This window comes from Anolis carolinensis, chromosome 4 (assembly GCF_035594765.1).
Source record: "Anolis carolinensis isolate JA03-04 chromosome 4, rAnoCar3.1.pri, whole genome shotgun sequence".
NCBI lineage: Eukaryota > Metazoa > Chordata > Lepidosauria > Squamata > Dactyloidae > Anolis > Anolis carolinensis.
The window spans coordinates 248,767,956-248,786,083 of NC_085844.1; the positions used below are offsets into that span (position 1 = coordinate 248,767,956).

The following is an 18,128-nucleotide window of genomic DNA, read 5'->3' on the forward strand; positions in this document are numbered from 1 at the left end:
ATTGTACAGTGCAGAGCCAATCAAAAACGTGGAAACCACAAAGTTTAACATGGCAGTCAAAGCGGTGTCAAACCGCATCAATTCTACAGCGTGGCACCAGCCAAAAACATGTGGAAATGGCAAACAAGCTTGACATGGCAGTTAAAGTGTAAGACAATTGCCTTCAAAGGGTCCTGGCTCAGGAGGGAAATCAGGCAGAAAACCCAGTCTCGTGAGAGATGGAAAAAGCAAAGTTTATTTTCACCACAGCTGTGAGAAGGCGACAGCCATACATACCCCAGAGGGCTGTATCATGCAAATGGCCGTCACAAAAGCATGTCGCAATAAACAAAGACTCTATACCTTTGGCTTATCTAAAATTGACCAATGGCTGAGGGTCTTCCTCACCTTCCACACCCACTTGGCATAAATGATACCTGTGACCTCACTTGTTGATTTCAAGCTAACTTGGAACTTTCTGGAGAAAGGCACCAGCTCATAGGAAGGGAGGGGCATATGCAGAGGCAAAGCTACATAGGAAAAGTTTACTATTTTCTGGCTTATGATCCCTTCAAAAGTGGTGTCAAACCACATCAATTCTACAGAGCGGAGTCAACCAAAAACATCTAATGTGGAAACCGCCAACAAGCTTGGCATCGTAAACCTTGAATACTTATTTGAAATAAGAAAATCCTGATTCAGGAATAGAGAAGAAGTTCCAGAAACTGGACAATTATGCTGACTTCTTGACCTTGAAGGAACTGGGGACGGTGACAGCCAACAAGGAGCTCTGGCGTGGACTGGTCTGTGAGGTCACGAAGAGTCGGAGACGACTAAACGACTGAGCAGCATGCTGACTTCAATTAGGAGCAGGACTCGGAGATCCATCGCATTGAGTGATTTTAGCGTTTTAAACCATGGGTACAAAGGCCTGGCATGCCTAGCTTCCCAGAAGGCCGAATCGGATGCAGACAAAGCAGAGGTTTGTTCTTAATGGCCAGAGAGGATGTCAGCTAAGAAATCACTCTGGTACCAAAGAACCTGCATACCCCAATTGAAAATACACAAAATTTATATTTCATTGAAGGCTTTTGTGGCTGAAATCACTGTGTTGCTGTGAGTTTTTTGAGCTGTATGGCCATGTTCCAGTTGCAATCTCTCCTGACATTTTGCCTGTACCTGTAGCAAGCATCCTTGGAGATTTGTTCAGAGGTCTGTTGGAAATGAGGCCAGTAGAGTGTGTGTGTATATATATCTGTGCAATCATGTCCAGGGTAGGAGGAAGAACCATTATCTCTATGAAGCAAATGTGAATGTTGTAATTGGCAGGCATGGTTAGCATTGAGTAGCCTTGCCAGCTACAAAGTCAATCAATGTTGTTGCCTGGAAGCATCCTCTGTTTCAGAGATGTTGACTGACACTTGATCGTTCGCTATCTTAAAGTCCTCTGTTGATGAGTGGTGTTCATTAGGTGTTTTTTAATACTGGTAACCAGATTTTGTTCATTTTCATGGTTTCCTGAACAAAATTTGGTTATCAATATTTTTTTTAAAAGCAAAACACCAGAATCAAGACAGTAAATCAGGAACACCACTCAGTAACAGGGAAATTCAGACAGCAAACAATCAAGTGCCAGTTAACACTACCCAAACAAAGGATACCTCCAGGCAACAACACTGCAAAACCACTTAATGCTAATCATGCTGGCCATTTGCAATATTTACACTTGCTTCTTTCTCCCGTCCTGGACATTCCACAGATATATATACACTCTACTTGCCTCGTTTCCAACAGACGTCTGAACAAACCTCTTAGGGATGTCAGCCAAAGATGCAGGCAAAAGTCAGGAAATAATGCCATACAGCCTGAAAAAATTACAGCAACTTATTTATATCTCATTTGTCAGCCGTTCAAGATACTTGCACTATTAATTCAAGAACTGTCCAGCTTGGATCCGCATCTTGAGCGGCTCAGGACTCCATCAGACATCTTCTCTGGTTGGAACATTTGAAGTGTCAGTTCGTCCAATGGTCCACCCTTGAGCGCAATCTAAAAGGAATGTGGTACAATGCCAGGTAATGAGTCTTTTACGGGCATGGGCAAATTTAGGCCCTCCACATGTTTTGGATTTCAACTCTCACAATTCCTAACAGCTGGTAGGCTGTTAGGAATTGTGGGAGTTGAAGTCCAAAACACCTGGAGGACCCAAGTTTGCCCATGCCTGGTCTATGATGAACTTGATGTGAACACAATAAAGATTAGGGTTTTTGGGGAAACAAGGATTGGTGAGAGGGTTGTTGTATGTTTTCCGGGCTGTATTGCCATGTTCTAGAAGTATTCTCTCCTGACGTTTCGCCCACATCTATGGCAGGCATCCTCAGAGGTTGTGAGGTATGGAGAAACTAACCAAGGAAGGTTTATATAACTGTGGAAAGTCCAGGGTGAGAGAAGAACTCTTTGTCAGTTGGAGGCCAGTGTGAGAAATTGGCGAGAAAGCTTCAATTGAAACACCTTTTCCCCATGATAATAACAGTTGCTTTCCCTTTCTTCCAAGGGGCAGATTTCTTGCACTTCCTGTTGTCTCACCCCCGTATTGAGCAAAGAGTCGTTCGTAAGATGGATGTTTGTAACTTGGGGACTAGTTTCTCCTTGTCTCCCAGGTCTTTCTGGGGGAGGGGGGGTGGAAATTAAAGGGAAGGGGTCTTGGGTGCGCCCAGGCAATATTTCAATGACAATTCATAACAATGGCTGAGGTGAGGCACAAATGCATGCTTGCTGGGTCTGATAAAGTGGCAGCTTCCATTTTAAACATTTCATTATACATTTCATAATTTGGGGGGGGTCTGATTTCTCTATATAACTCTCACAAATTGTAAAACTTGGGGGCAAGATGTCAACATTAAGGAGAAATAAGTAAGGTCACAATGCCTCAATACAACCCAACATAATTCATAACTGAAGATTACACTATGTAACATGATTTTTGTTCCTATGTTATAAATATAATTTTCTAATTGGTTCTTTCATTTAAAAAATGGAAAAAGTTTATTAAACTACAAAAACTTTGTCTTTACGGGAGGAACATCCTGCTATAGCACATTTGCTATAGCTTTTCAATGACTATATCATTGAGTCTCAACCAATTCAACCTAGCTTGTGGCAGCCACAAAAATGACATTTCTGGAGTATAACAACTACTTTCCAAGTAAGGACCGCAATATTAAACAGGAGTAACACTTTCAAATTTTGTTGCTTAATATTATTAGCTTCATAATATGTGAAGATTTTCAGCTCAGTCCAATTTTGAATGATACTCCAGATTCAAAAATAATTCTTTTCTGTGAGTAGTGCTATGGGTTCATAAGGGTTGTAGTTTTGTCAGGCACCAGCACTCTTTGGTAGAGAAGCCTAAAGACCTTGTAAAACGATCATTCACATGACCCCATAGCATTGAGCCATAGCAGTTGAAGTGAGGTCAAACTGCGTAAATTCTACTCTGTAGACACACCAGTTGTTTGTGAAGCACCAACACCGTTTGGCATAGAGAGCTCAATATCTTGTGAAACTACAGCTCCCTGGAGCTATGGTAGCTGATGTGCTGGTTAAGTGCATTAATTCTACAGTATAGATGCATCCTTGGTTAACTGACCTACCCCTATTCTTGGGAGAAGCAGAAAAGGTATGTATGTTCCTTGCTGTAGAGAATAAGGACAAGGTGAGAAATAGAACACCAGCATTGCTTTCCAATTCATACAAAAGAAAAGTCACTGCTTGTCAGTTGAAATCAAAGTCAGAATTTTTTCCAAGTAAGAGAAAAAAGCAAGCATAGAGTCAAGTGCCGAAGTAGAAAGCACAGCTTGAAACTCATTGCTGTTCCAACCCACGTCGTGAAATGTACAAGAATACAAATTACATCTATCGCTGAGCTTTTAGCAGGATGGAATAACAACAGCTTTTGATTCCCTAGCACCAAAAAACCATCCCCTTTAGCGTCCGGGGGTGGAAAACAACCTGGTGCATAGAATAGAGGAATGAATAAATTGATCAAAAAGAACGTACAAGATGTTCGCAGCCCACTCAGCCATTGGTGGAGACTTCTGGCCTCAGGTGGCCAAAGGGAGTTCAGTCTTTCTTTCTACATCCATAAGGAGGATCGAGTCTAGATCGAGGAAAGTCATAGCCCCACTGTCTTCTGCTTTAGTCAGGCTTCACCTGGAATCCTGTAATAGCTCTGTGTCCAGTTCTGGGGAAAGCAAGAAGAAGATGGAGAAAGACCACCAAAAAGGTCAAACGTTTAGAAGCCAAGCCCACTAAGGAGTGGCATGGGGAGCTTGGTATGTTTAGCTTGGAGAAAAGAAGACTAAGAAGGGAAATGAGAGCCATTTTGAATATTTGGGAGGATGCCCTATTGAGGAGGGGGGCAGTTTGTCTTCTGCTCACTCTAAAGACTAGGACACAATGGAGCCATGGATTCAAATTGCAGAGAACAGATTCCACTTAAACATTTGGAAGACGTTCCTGATGGTCGGAGCTATTTGAGAATGGAATAAGATGCCTCTAAGCCTTTAATCTGTCAGGAGGGCTCAGATTGTGTCTTGAATGGAAGAATGGGGTCGGACTGGATGGCCCTTGTAGTTTATGGCTATATGGCTCTGGTTCCATTTTTCAGCCCAGCAGCAAAACCTTAGACCTTCCTCAAGGAAGGGCGGAAATCTCTACATATAAAGTGCAAAAATCCAAAAAGCAAAGAGCTGGGAATAGTTTGCAATGTTCATATTAATAGAGCACTTTGGAGTAACTTTCCCAGCATCTTAACACTTTGGACAGACTGGACTACCATTCCCATCATCCAAGAAACTCTATTGGGATTGCAGATTAGCATATCCAGAGGACTTCAGTTTGGTGAAAGCTGCTTTTGAGTAGTACTTTTAAAAAAATGTTATTTTATTGATTTTTCCCCCTTTCAAAGCATCTGCTCTTATCAGCTTGTGATAGAAAATGGTAACATTCAGTATTAAATGATATATGATACAGAGCATCTTCAATGTAGAGTACGTAATACAGCATATAATTTCAAATATCTGACAGCATTTTTAAAAATGCAAACATCCATGAATGCAGTTTGTATCCACATTGACTGTCATGGCTCAATAATATGGAATCCTGGGGTTTGTAGTTTGGTAAGGCACCTGCACTCTTTGGTAGTGAAGGTTAAAGACCTTGAAAACTGTAACTCCCATGATTCCATGACATAAGAGCCATGGAAGCTAAAGTGTCAAACGGCATCTAATCTACAGTGTAGTAGATGCACCCTTGGGTCAAGAAACAGAATATAAAACAAGGCAAAAGTGGAGGCTGAGCTTGAAATGCCAAAGTGGAGGGTTGTCTCTGTAAAACACTACAAAATACCCATTGCACAGATGGCACAGTGGAGTTACTCAAAAAATGAGTGTACATACAAAGATGGTTAAAATACACAGATATAATGGCTCTCCTACTCCTCGTATCCTGAAATACACACTCAAACACATAATCCAAGCAAAGCACACACTATCACAAGCACATCCCATACATGCCAGACTAACAAAACTGCTAACCCTGGGAAAACACACAATACAGACAGTCCCCGAGTTACAAAGATCTGACTTACAAATGATTCATAGTTAAGAACAGGGGTGAGACAACAGGAAGTGAGAGGAATCTTCCCCTTGAGAAGGAAATTCACGTCTCCACTGAAGCTTTCTCACCAATCCTTGTTTCCGCAACAAGCCAAATTTCTCAAAATCCAATTCTCACAGGACAGAAAGTGAGGTGAAATCTTCTGAACAGGGGCACAGCAAAACAAACACCATAGGGGTGTTAACCCTTCCAAAGCTAAATAATATATGTATGTACAGTAGAGTCTCACTCATCCAAGCCTCGCTTATCCAAGCCTCTGGATAATCCAGGCCATTTTTGTAGTCAATGTTTTCAATATATCATGATATTTTGGTGCTAAATTCGTAAATACAGTAATTACAACATAATATTACTGCGTATTGAACTACGTTTTCTGTCAAATTTGTTGTATAACATGAAGTATTGGTGCTTAATTTGTAAAATCATAACCTAATTTGATGTTTAATAGGCTCTTCCTTAATCCCTCCTTATTAGCCAAGATATTTGCTTATCCAAGCTTCTGCCGGCCCGTTTAGCTTGGATAAGTGAGACTCTACTGTATGTATATGTATGGTTGGAGTTACACTTACATACCAATTCAACTAAAGAACAAACCTACAAAACCTATCTTGTTCGAAACTTGGGGACTGCCTGTACAGAATATTAATCTTTTCTTCTTCTCCCAGGTAAGCAAAGCATTGGACTGCAGCTACATTTAATTTCCATGTTGCAAAAATAAGAGATGGCACCAGATATAGGTTTGCTTTATAGCTCACCAGCCCCCCAGAGCTTTTTTCCCTAACAAGTTCAACTTGGCTCATTGGGCAAGCATTGCAAATTATACTCAGCAAGGTGCAATCCAATTACAATTTCTCCAGTTCTCCACCAGTTGACTCACCATCTTGATCGGCTCAATATCGAGCTAAAATGCAGGCAAAGCTATCGGTCTGCATGGCAACTGCAGGAGCAGATACCAAAATAGACACAAGTATGAGTTTTCGTTGCCAAGGGGCAGGAAAGATATTAGTGGGAGTAGCTTCACAAGCTGGAGGATGTTGGGAATGTGGGATGCTGGAATCTTTAAGGATAAAGCAATTTAATCTCTTAAGAGGTGCACAGGCAGCTCTCCACATGTGTTCAACCATTGCAATTTGGATCATTCACGGATTTCATTAAAATGATCTTTCTAGCAGTCTCTTAACTCCTCCAATGCAGTCCTATGGTCAACCTCCAGTGGAAGTTGGCCATAATGTACTGGAGGACCTAGAAATTGATATAGAGGTGTTTAAAACAATGTGGGGTTTTCACTTTCACTGGGATCCTTTGATTCAGTTCACATAGTGGCAAAGCAGCAATTCCCAAACTGTTCTGCAGAACCCTAGGGTTCCCCAAAAGCATTGTAGGGGTCCTGTGAAAAACCTCAAAAATCTTTTTTTTTCCTGGCCTGTCCTCTTCATAATCACACACACACACACACACACACACACACACACACACAGAGAGAAAGAGAGAGAGAGAGAGTCTTGCTTATCCAATTTTTGCATATCCAACATTGCGTATTATCCAACGGCCTCCTGCCCAGATCCACAGCTGCTTCTCTAGGCAGCAACACTCAGTGGGCCAACACACCCAACAACACCACAAGTGCAGCCACACTCCCAAACAAGTTGCAGACTTTCTGTAAAACATGATGTTTTGGTGCTTAATTTGTAAAATCATAATGTAACTTGATGTTTAATAGGCTTTCCTTAATCCCACCTTATTATCCAACATTTTTGCTTATGCAATGTTCTGCTGGCCCGTTTATTTTGGATGAGTGAGACTCCACTGTATGTATATGTATGTGTGTGTGTGTGTGTGTGTGTGTGTGTGTGTGTGTGCATAGAGAGAGGGGGGGGGAGGGGGAGGGAGAGTCAGTCAGTCATATCTTATTTCTGGGAGATTAACTTTTCAGGATCCCTTGGATATCATTGGGGATCCTGTTATCCTTGTCACCAACTCCCTCTTTTTTATTTTCTTGTTGACAGGAAGTATTACATAGGACTTACTATTTTCCATTTCTTAACTTATTCTATCTTCTTTGCTTCAATACACTTTACACCTGCTTTTCTATTCTTCTGTTTCAGATAAAAAAAATTCTTAACATCATAAAAATCCCTTTATATTAGATAACTGTGGAAGAAAATGATAGCATAAGATGTTAAAACATCCTTCCTTTAATTTTTTTTAAGTCTACATGAGAGTATAAATATTTTATTGAAACTCAATGTATGAAATTTGAATCTGTGAACCAAGTGACTTTTGGGTAGGACTGATAGATATATAGATGTCAATAGCAGGAAAAACTATCCAAGCAATGCTCCCCTTTATGTCTACCTATCAATGTAAATCTGCCTTTTTGGCTTATGTTTACACAAAAAACAAATTTAGGAATAAGTTGAATGCTTCCTCGGGTTTACATATTCAGCTGTCAGACCTAAAACTCAATTTCAAAACAATTGAGTTTCAAAAATGAAACAATTTCATTCATCACTTTAGGGGTGGACCCAATATTTTCCTGTATCAAAATACATGTTTGTAGTTATATTCAATCTTTTTTATTGCACTGAAATAACGGCTAATGGCTACAGATAAATGTTTTGTCTGTATTTCCAAATCTACTACAATACACTATGTAACAAAATTTGAAAAAATCTGTTCCTGGTTTGAAAGTGTTATTTCCTGTTTAATTGTGCAGTACAGTACTTACTTTCAAAGTACAGTAGAGTCTCACTTATCCAACATAAACGGGCCGGCAGAACGTCGGATAAGCAAATATGTTGGATAATAAGGAGAGATTAAGGAAAAGCCTTATAAACGTCAAATTAAGTTATGATTTTACAAATTAAGCACCAAAACATCATGTTATACAACAAATTTGACAGAAAAAAGTAGTTCAATACACAATAATGCTATGTAGTAATTACTGTATTTATGAATTTAGTATCAAAATAATACGATGTATTGAAACCATTGACTACAAAAAAGTGTTGGAAATCCAGAACATTGGATAAACGAGTGTTGGCTAAGTGAGACTCTACTGTAGTTGTTATACTCCAGAAACTTCATTTTTTGTGGCTGCTACAAACTAGGTTGAATTGATTAAGACTCTATGAGATATTCATTGAAAAGCTATATAAAAATGTGCTGCAGGATGTCCCTCCCACAAAGACAGAGTTTTTGCATTTTAATAAACATTGTCCATGTTTTTATGATAGACTTAATTAAGAAATGACATTTATAGCACAGGAACAAAAATCGTGTTACATAATGTTACACAAAACACTCAGGAAATAAGAGGAGACAAAGAAGGGAAAACATTGTGGGTTCACAAGGCTTAGGGACAGAGATAATGTTCTTTCTCCAAAGACCAAAAGCTGAAGGTTCAGGGACTACTACCAGCCTATGGACCATCATTTTCTCTCTTCCAAGACAAAACATCCTATATATTCAGCCACCCTTCCTTGGCCTGATGCTCTCTCTAAGAAGAACCATGTTGGATCAGACCAAAGGACTATAATCCAACATTTATGTTCACATTGGCCAACCAGTTGCCTATGGCAAGTCCATCAGGAGCACGTGGATGCAACTATACCCTTCTATGTATATTTCCCAGCAACTACCCTATATACTTGTCTATAGGTTTGGAAATCAGTCATAAATCAACCCAAAAAAACTTGTGTTGATTTATCAGTTTAGGTATCTGTTTGCAGTTGTGCACCTTTTATTGCTGAGCAATTGAGTCTTTGGATCATAAAAGTTTTGATTGATTGCTTTATCCACAGGTCAGTGTCAATACTGTACCTTAACTCTCATCAAAAAGGAAATAATCCCCTCCTCTGATTAGAATAGCAAAAGGCAAGAGCTGTCGTCCATTTGTTGAAATAACGCAATTGCTGCAGAACGACAAACTGGTGTGATAAAGCTCTCCTTGAACACAGCAGCTTCTTATATCCTCAGCACAGCAAGGAGAAGCTTGACCCCATATGAGAGCTCTCCAAAATACAGTGAGCCTTGTGGAATCCAGATCTTTGGTATCTCCTTCCAAGTTAAGAGGTTTTTTTGATTGCAAGAGGTATTGTCTCATGTAGTGCTAAAATCTCTGGCAAGGCAGAGTCATAATGGTCCAGATTTCTCCTTCCCAGCCAGAAGACAAGGGCATCTTTCTTCTCTTTGGAGATTACATTGCTTTTGATTCTGTGTGTTCATTCCAAGTTGATGCTTGCTTCAAAAAAGAGAAAGAGAAGCCGTGAGTATGAAGTCGGAAAGGATCAGAATCCCTGGGTGCAGTTACACTGTAGAATTAATGCAGTTTGACACCACTTTAACTGCCATGGCTCAACATAATCTGCCTGTTCCTTATTCTGGAGCATGGCAGATCAAGTGGTCTGCATTAATTCCATAGTGTAACTTGCTGCACCCTAACTCATACTGTTCCATGTACGTATGTCTCCTTGGTATCCACATACCTCCTTTTCCCTTTTCATCTCTTTCCTCCTCTCTTCATTGATGGGGTAGGAAGAGAACACAGCCATGGCAAGAAGCAACAGAGCGATGGGAACGGGGCCCATGAGGATCCGCAGTGTGAGCACGACTCCAGGGCTGGGAATGCAGTCAGCGGCTCTGTAACCTGCAAAGCTGAAGGATCCAAAAGGAGTTAGGTTTTGAGGCTGGCTAGGAAAGATGGAGTGGGTGCATCTACACTATAGAATTAATGCACTTTGACACCATTTCAATTGCGATGGCTCCAAGTAAGATCTGAGCATCGCAGAATAGACTGACACCGAATCTCATTGGGTTTTTAGCTGCTACATGGCACGATTGACTCCTGTCTAGCTTGTGGTCTACTAAGGGTACATCTACACCAGGCATGGGCAAACTTCGACTCTCCCTCCAAGTGTTTTGAACTTCAACTCCTACCAGCTGTTAGGAATTGTGGGAGCTGAAGTCCAAAACACCTGGAGGGAGGGTCGAAGTTTGCCCAGGCCTGGTTAGTTCAATGTGGCCGAAGAACACGAACTTCAGGAAGCTGCAAATCCCAGACTTCTGGATAGTGAAGTCCAACACAGTTGCAGGACACCCAAATGGGTCTTTTCGAGAGGCAGGGAATGACATTTGTCTACATAGAGGGAGAAAAAAGCGATAGAAACTTGCTGTAAGCTCATGGTGGAAATGCCAAGAGAAAGTCCGCCTGCGAACTTGTTGATGAAAACGTAAAACGAATAAAAAAGAGGTTCAGGGTCAAGGCAAGATGGGTTCCTCAGCTTGAAATCATCCACCGCATCTGGAAGCATGGACCTGGGGAAAAGAGACCCACAATTTTACACACACAACAAACTAACTGAAGAAGTGAATGTAGAGAAATTTTTGGGACTGCCTTTGCCAAATCGGAACAGCTGTAAATCTCATAGCAGAGCTGTCTGGGAGTGAGATCTTTTTCTATGCCCTGGAAGATCTAGTCTGCAATGTTTGGAGAAAAGTTCAGATTTTCTTTGCCTTCAAGTCAATTTATGGTAATCTCATTCATTTCATAGGGTTTTCCTAGGCAAGGAATCCCCAAAGAACTAGCTTGGCCAGTTCCTTCCCTGAAAATACAGTCTACAGCACCTGGATTTGTTTAAGGTCTCCTATCCAAATACCAACCAGGTATGACCCTGCTTAGCATCAAAGATCAGACAGGATACAGTGCTGTATAATGACAATAACAATAATTTTTTTTTACCCGCCTCTCCTTGCGTCTCCCACTGAGTGGCTGAAATAGTGACTCCTTTGCCTTCAATGTACACAAACTTTGTTTCATGCACCAAATTATGACAAATATCTATTAAAGTCACGGTTTGTTTGTTGGTACCACAAATGCTCCCCCATAGCTTGATAGAGCTTGACCAAACTTGCCACACATTTCTTTCATGATCTAACTTAAAATAATTGTAGAATTTGCACTAGAAAGAGAAAAAGAAAACACTTCTTTTGAACCCCAGAGTAGAAGGAAAGAAAGGGAATGAAATGGATTGGCTGTGGCTAGGTGAAGTGGCCCTCTGGCATGTGACTGGGAAAGAAAGGGAGTGAAGCAGATAGACTGCTCTTAGGTGATATTTACATAGAAGGGACAGGAAGGAAGGGAGAGGAAAGAGAGAACGAAGGAAGGAAGGAAGGAAGGAAGGAAGGAAGGAAGGAAGGAAGGAAGGAAGGAAGGAAGGAAGGAAGGAAGGAAGGATTTCTTGCTATCGTACCCTTTTATCCATAGTGGTGAAGTTAATATCATTGCCTTAACTTGCTTGGTCATTTTATGTTTTATTACATGGTATGTTTTTAACTGATTCGTTTACTTGACTGTCGTACTATTGTTTTTAGTTATTGATATGTGTTTTAATTTGTTATTCTTTGTTCTGTGTTGTCTCCGCCCCATGTTAGCCGCCCCTAGTCCCTCTGGGGAGATGGTGGCGGGATAGAAAAATAAAGTATTATTATTATTATTTTATTATGATACAGCAAACAAGATAGATATGCTGGATTTCGTATCACAAAATCACAAGTCGAACACTTCCCAAGTGTCTAGGACTGTGTGATGTATTTTCGGATGATGCGTGCAGATCCCAGTAGAGTGACCTTTTGCAGTTGTCAGATCATAATTTTGTCAATGTCTATTGTTTCCAAATGCCGGTTGAGATCTTTTGGCACGGCACCCAATGTGCCGATCACCACTGGGACCACCTGCACTGGTTTCTGCCAGAGTCTTTGAAGTTCAATCTTGAGGTCCTGATAGCGGCTGAGTTTTTCCTGTTGTTTTTCGTCAATGCGACTGTCACCTGGGATGGCGACATCAATGATCCAAACTGTTTTTTTTCCCCACAACTGTGAGGTCTGGTGTGTTGTGTTCCAGAACTTTGTCAGTCTGGATTCGGAAGTCCCATAGTATCTTTGCGTGCTCATTTTCCAATACTTTTGCAGGTTTGTGGTCCCACCAGTTCTTTTCTGCTGGGAGGTGGTACTTGAGACACAAGTTCCATGAATCATTTGAGCCACATAGTTGTGCCTCTGTTTGTAGTCTGTCTGTGCGTTTTTCTTACAGCAGCTGAGGAGATGATCAATGGTTTTGTCGGTTTCCTTGCACAGTCTGCATTTTGGGTCATCAGCTATATTATTATTATTATTATTATTATTATTATTATTATTATTATTATTATTATTATTGACACAGCAAACAAGATAGACATGCTGGATTTTGTATTATTATTATTATTATTATTATTATTATTATTATTATTATAGAAGGAAGGAAGGAAGGAAGGAAGGAAGGAAGGAAGGAAGGAAGGAAGGAAGGAAGGAAGGACGGAAGGAAGGAAGGAAGAATTTCGTTTTCAGACTTGGGTCCCATATCCAAGATATTTACATTACATAAATGCACACATTCCAAAATCTGGTATGTGTGTATGTGTGTGTGGTGGGGGGGTTGGAATCTGAAATCCAAAATACTTATGGTTTCAAGCATTTTGGATAAGGGATGCTCAATCTATATAAGTGCTTTACCCACTCAAATGCCTCTATCCGTGACTGCTGTGTGTGTATGTGATCTTGCAGGAAATATGGGTGCATATCCTTCACCCACCCCGTATGAACCTACAATTGTTCAGGACTTCCCTTCCACTCACCATGGCAACAAGTACAGAACAGCCAGACTGCTTCCTGCCATGGCGACCAGGAAGACGTAGAGCAGGAAACTGTAGCTCCCGGCTGAGATAACAACAAGGGACGGGATGATTGGCTGCAGCAGACGAGAGAGGCGAGAAAACGCTGGCTAGGGACGAATCTACACTGTGGGATGAATGCATCTTGACACCACTTTCAGTGCCATGGCTCAATGCAATCCTGGACTTTGTTGTTTGGTGAGCACCACCACTCTTTGACAGAAAAGGAAAAGACCCTCTGAAACTACAGCTCCCAGGCTTCCGTAGCATTGAGTCATGGCAATCAAAGTAGCATCAAAATCGAGCTACATTCATTATGCAGTGTCGATGTGCCCTAAAAGAAGTATTTAATCTCAAACATGCCCTTTTGAGGGATGCTCACCGACAGGCCGACAAAGACAGCTGTCTTCTTCCCAAACTTTCCCAAAAAGCACTGCCAAAAGCGGACGGAGAGGCAGGTGACCACCTGGAGGCACCAGAATAAAAAACTCACTATCCAAATCTCAGTAATCAATTCATTACAATGAGTCTCAGCCCCCTTCTACACTGTTATATAAAATCCAGATTTTCTGCTTTGAACTGGATTATATGGCAGCGTAGAGTCAAATAATCCAGTTCAAAGACAATAATGTGGACTATCTGCTTTGATAATTTGGATTATATGGCAGCATAGAAGGGGCCTAAGGCTGTGTCCACATTGCACTATTATTGTGCTTTGATACCCCTTTAACATGGATGGCTCATTGGCTACCTTCTCCAGAATCCTGGGAGTTGTCATTTAATTTTCTGCTAAGGTTCAGAAGGTTACACTTTGGGTCCTGATCAAGGCAAACAAGCAGGATATGAACAAGGGAAGAGAAGGAGCTAGTACTCCGATCAGACAATTTCTAAGTACTTTGCCAAACTATAAATTCCACGATTCTAAAGGTTGGACCCACAGGCTATTATAATAATAATCTTTATCAATGCTTTATGATGTTACACTAGTGATACCTTGATTCCACGTTAACTGCTGTGACTTCATTAAGTCCTGGGACTTGTAGTTTTTCGGGATATATAGGGGATATATGCTAAAGAGCCTTGGTGTGTCAGCACAAAACTTTCACAATAGCTTGATTATTAACTACTGTGGGCTCAGCCTCTAGAATCCTGAGATTTGTAATTTGACAAAGTACTTGGAATCCTCTGCCAGAGAGTTCTAGTTTTGCAGTTACAATTTTATGGGTACAAATTATTTTAATGTGCTTTAATCTTATGTGTCTAGTTTAATATATGTCTTTAAATGGTCTTATGTTTTTATTTAAGTATTTTAACAGTGTTGTTTCTCGCCTCAAACCTTGGGAAGAAGTGAGTAAAAAATAAAACTATTATTATTATTCCTCAAGCCTTGGGGACGGGGGGTGGACAATATAATAATAGTAATAGTTATTGTTATGATTGATATTATTATTATTATTTATTTTATTTTATTTTATTATGACACAGCAAACAAGATAGACATGCTGGATTTCATATCACAAAATCACAAGTCGAACACTTCCCAAGTGTCTAGGACTGTGTGATGTATTTTCGGATGATGCACGCAGATCCCAGCAGGGTGGTCTTTTGCAGCTGGCAGATCGTAATTTTGTCAATGTCTATTATTTCCAAATGCCGGCTGAGATCCCATCACCACTGGGACCACCTGTACTAGTTTCTGCCAGAGTCTTTGAAGTTCAATCTTGAGGTCCTGATAGCGGCTGAGTTTTTCCTGTTGTTTTTCGTCAATGCGACTGTCACCTGGGATGGCAACATCAATGATCCAAACCTTTTTCTTTTCCACAACTGTGATGTCTGGTGTGTTGTGTTCCAGAACTTTGTCAGTCTGGATTCGGAAGTCCCACAGTATCTTTGTGTGCTCATTTTCCAATACTTTTGCAGGTTTGTGATCCCACCAGTTCTTTGCTGCTGGGAGGTGGTACTTGAGGCATAAGTTCCAATGAATCATTTGGGCCACATAGTTGTGCCTCTGTTTGTAGTCTGTCTGTGCGATTTTCTTACAGCAGCTGAGGATATGATCAATGGTTTCCTCAGTTTCCTTGCACAGTCTGCATTTTGGGTCATCAGCTGATTTTTCGATCTTGGCCTCAATTGCCTTTGTTCTGATGTCTTGCTCCTGGGCTGCTTCTGTCTCCTTCTTCAGGGTCCCATTCGTGAGCCAGAGCCAGGTCTTCTCCTTATCAGCTTTTCCTTCAATTTTGTCAAGGAACTTTCCATGCAATGTTTTGTTGTGCCAGCTGTCAGCTCTAGTTTGTAGTGTGGCTTTCTTGTACTGGTTATTATTATTATTATTATTATTATTATTATTATTATTATTATTTATTACTATTATGCTGATTTAGGGAGAATCCCAAGATTATGACACAAGTAAACTAGCTTGTTACACAATAATGGCAACCTATAAAATTGGGTTGCTGTGAGTTTTCTGGGCTGTATGGCCATGTTCCAGAAGCATCCTCTCCTGACGTTTTGCCTGCATCTATGGCAGGCAACTTGGGAAAGTGGGGGTTATATATCTGTGGAATGTTCAAGGTGGGAGAAAGAACTTTTGCCTATTAGAGGTAAGTGTGAATGTTGCAATTGGCCACCTTGATTAGCCTTTAATGGCCTTGTAGATTCAAAGCCTGGCTTCTTCTTGCCTGAAGGAATCCTTTGTTGGCTAATAAGGCTAATCAAGGTGATCAGCTGCAACATTCACACCTGTCTCAGACAGACAAGAGTTCTTTCTCCCAACCTGGACTTTCCACAGATATATAAACCCCACTTTTCCAAGTTTCCAACAGACCTCACACCTCTAGAGGATGCCTGCCATAGATGTGGGCAAAACATCAGGAGGGAATGCTTCTGGAACATGGTCATACAGCCTGGAAAACTCACAGCAACCCAATGATTCCAGCCATGATAGCTTTCGACACCTATAAAATGATATATTACGTTCATTTTGTTACGATCACTTAAATGTTTTTTAAACCACCCTGCAATTGCATAACGGGGAAATTATACAAACATCTGTCTATCGCTTTGGCTTTTGACCTGTCATTGAATAGAATGAGGGAGAAAGAAGGCTTTGTTTGTTGTATTTGGCTTTTCATTCATTTTGAAACAATAGCTTCCTGTTTTATCCTTCTATTTTGATACAGTTGCATGCAAAACGTATACAATAATTTCAGACTTGGAGTGTTGCACAATTCTGGTAATATTAAAAGGGGAGGAAAATATTAAACAAACCTCCCTCTTCCCTATTTAAGAGAAATCCTATACATTTCTCCCCAGTTCATGTTCTCATGAGTTGGGGTAAATCTACACTGTAAGATTAACCCAGTTTAACATCTCTGTAACTGCTAATCTTGGGACTTGTAGTTTGACAAAGTTTTAAGCTTTCTCGGCCAAATAGTGCTGGTGCCTCAACAAACTCCCAGGTTTCCACAGCAATTAGTTATAGCAGTTAAAATGTTGTCAAACTGCATTAATTCTGCAGTGTAGATGCACCTAAGGTTAGATCCTGTGCACTTTTTCAGTTTAAGCTATCTTGAAGATTGCATTTCCTTGTTAAAGCCTGCCCAAATATGGATATTTCGAGATTGTGGATCTCTCACAGTCTTGCTATTGGCACAAGTCTTGTTTGGGGTGCATCTACACTATAGAATTAATGCAGTTCAATCTCACTTGAATCCTAGGAGTTGTAATCTGGTGTAAACCAGTGCTCTTTGGCACAGAAGCCTATGGCCTTGTAAAACTACAACACTCAGGATTCTATAGCATTGAGCCATGGAGGTTAAAGTGGTGTCAAACTGCATTAATTCTACAGTCATATAACCCAGAATATCAAGGCAGGATAACCCACAATATCTGCTTTGAACTGGGTTATCTAAGTCCACACTGCCCTATATCCCTGTTCAAGTCCACACTGCCCTATATCCCTGTTCAATGTTTGGTGCTAAATTCGCAAATATAGTAATTCCTTCATAACATTACCATGTATCAAACTGCTTTTTTCTGTTGATTTGTTGTAAAAATGATGTTTTGGTGCTTAATTTGATGTTTAATAGGCTTTTCCTTAATCCCTCATTATCCAACATTTTTGCTTATCCAACGCTTTTATTTTTCAGTGATTGGTTGCGGGGGAGGGTGCCAAAATTCTGTTCGCCTACACTTGAAAATTACCTAGGCCTGGCCCTGCATATAATCCTGATGATCAAAGCAGATAATGTGGATTATATGAGACTACACTGCCATATAATCTGGATTTTATATGGTAGTGTAGATGGGGCCTGAACTGCCATGACTTAATGCTACAGAATCCTGGGAGTTGTCGTTTTGCAAGGTCTTTTGTGTCCTCTGCTACAAAGTGGTGGTGCCTCACCAAATGACGACACCCAGGAATCCATAGCATTGAACCATAGCAGTTCAAGTGGAGCCAAACTGCATTAATTCTCCAGTGTAGATGCACCCCTTGTCCTTGGATGAGGAACCTGTTGATGCAGGTGACTGAATGCCTTGCCTGCCATCTCCTTCTTTTGCACTGATCACTTTGCACAGGTTTCGTTGCTTCCTACTACAACACCCATGGTGCACTGCCTTTATAGGGTTCATGGTAGGAAAAAGGAGGTGACACTTACCAACATGATAAGCACAAGGTGCTGGAACCGCCCAGCCAGTCCAGACACATGAGTGCAGAAGAGGGCAAAGATTCCCTGGATCAGCTGTCAGGGGCAAAGGAAAGAG

The 18,128-nt window shown here is 40.8% G+C and overlaps 1 protein-coding gene across 4 annotated transcripts in view; it reads right to left on the bottom strand.

Annotated features, from left to right (window-relative positions):
- Window positions 1-209: 209 nt before the first annotated feature.
- The window catches only part of LOC100562306 (sodium-dependent lysophosphatidylcholine symporter 1), a 43,687-nt gene continuing 25,768 nt past the window's right edge, over window positions 210-18,128 (bottom strand). For 2 of the 4 annotated variants that reach the window (XM_062979128.1, XM_016996664.2), the window contains exons 9-14: window positions 18,023-18,106; window positions 13,747-13,830; window positions 13,329-13,441; window positions 10,831-10,974; window positions 10,146-10,314; window positions 210-9,897 (exon numbers count right to left, since the gene is read on the bottom strand). In XM_062979128.1, coding sequence (XP_062835198.1) covers window positions 9,793-9,897; window positions 10,146-10,314; window positions 10,831-10,974; window positions 13,329-13,441; window positions 13,747-13,830; window positions 18,023-18,106 — 699 coding nt within the window. In that variant the 3' untranslated portion in view covers window positions 210-9,792. Of the gene's footprint in view, window positions 9,902-10,145; window positions 10,315-10,830; window positions 12,895-13,328; window positions 13,442-13,746; window positions 13,831-18,022; window positions 18,107-18,128 lie in introns of those variants that run through there. The other 2 variants (XM_016996665.2, XM_062979129.1) reach the window with 2 other exon arrangements.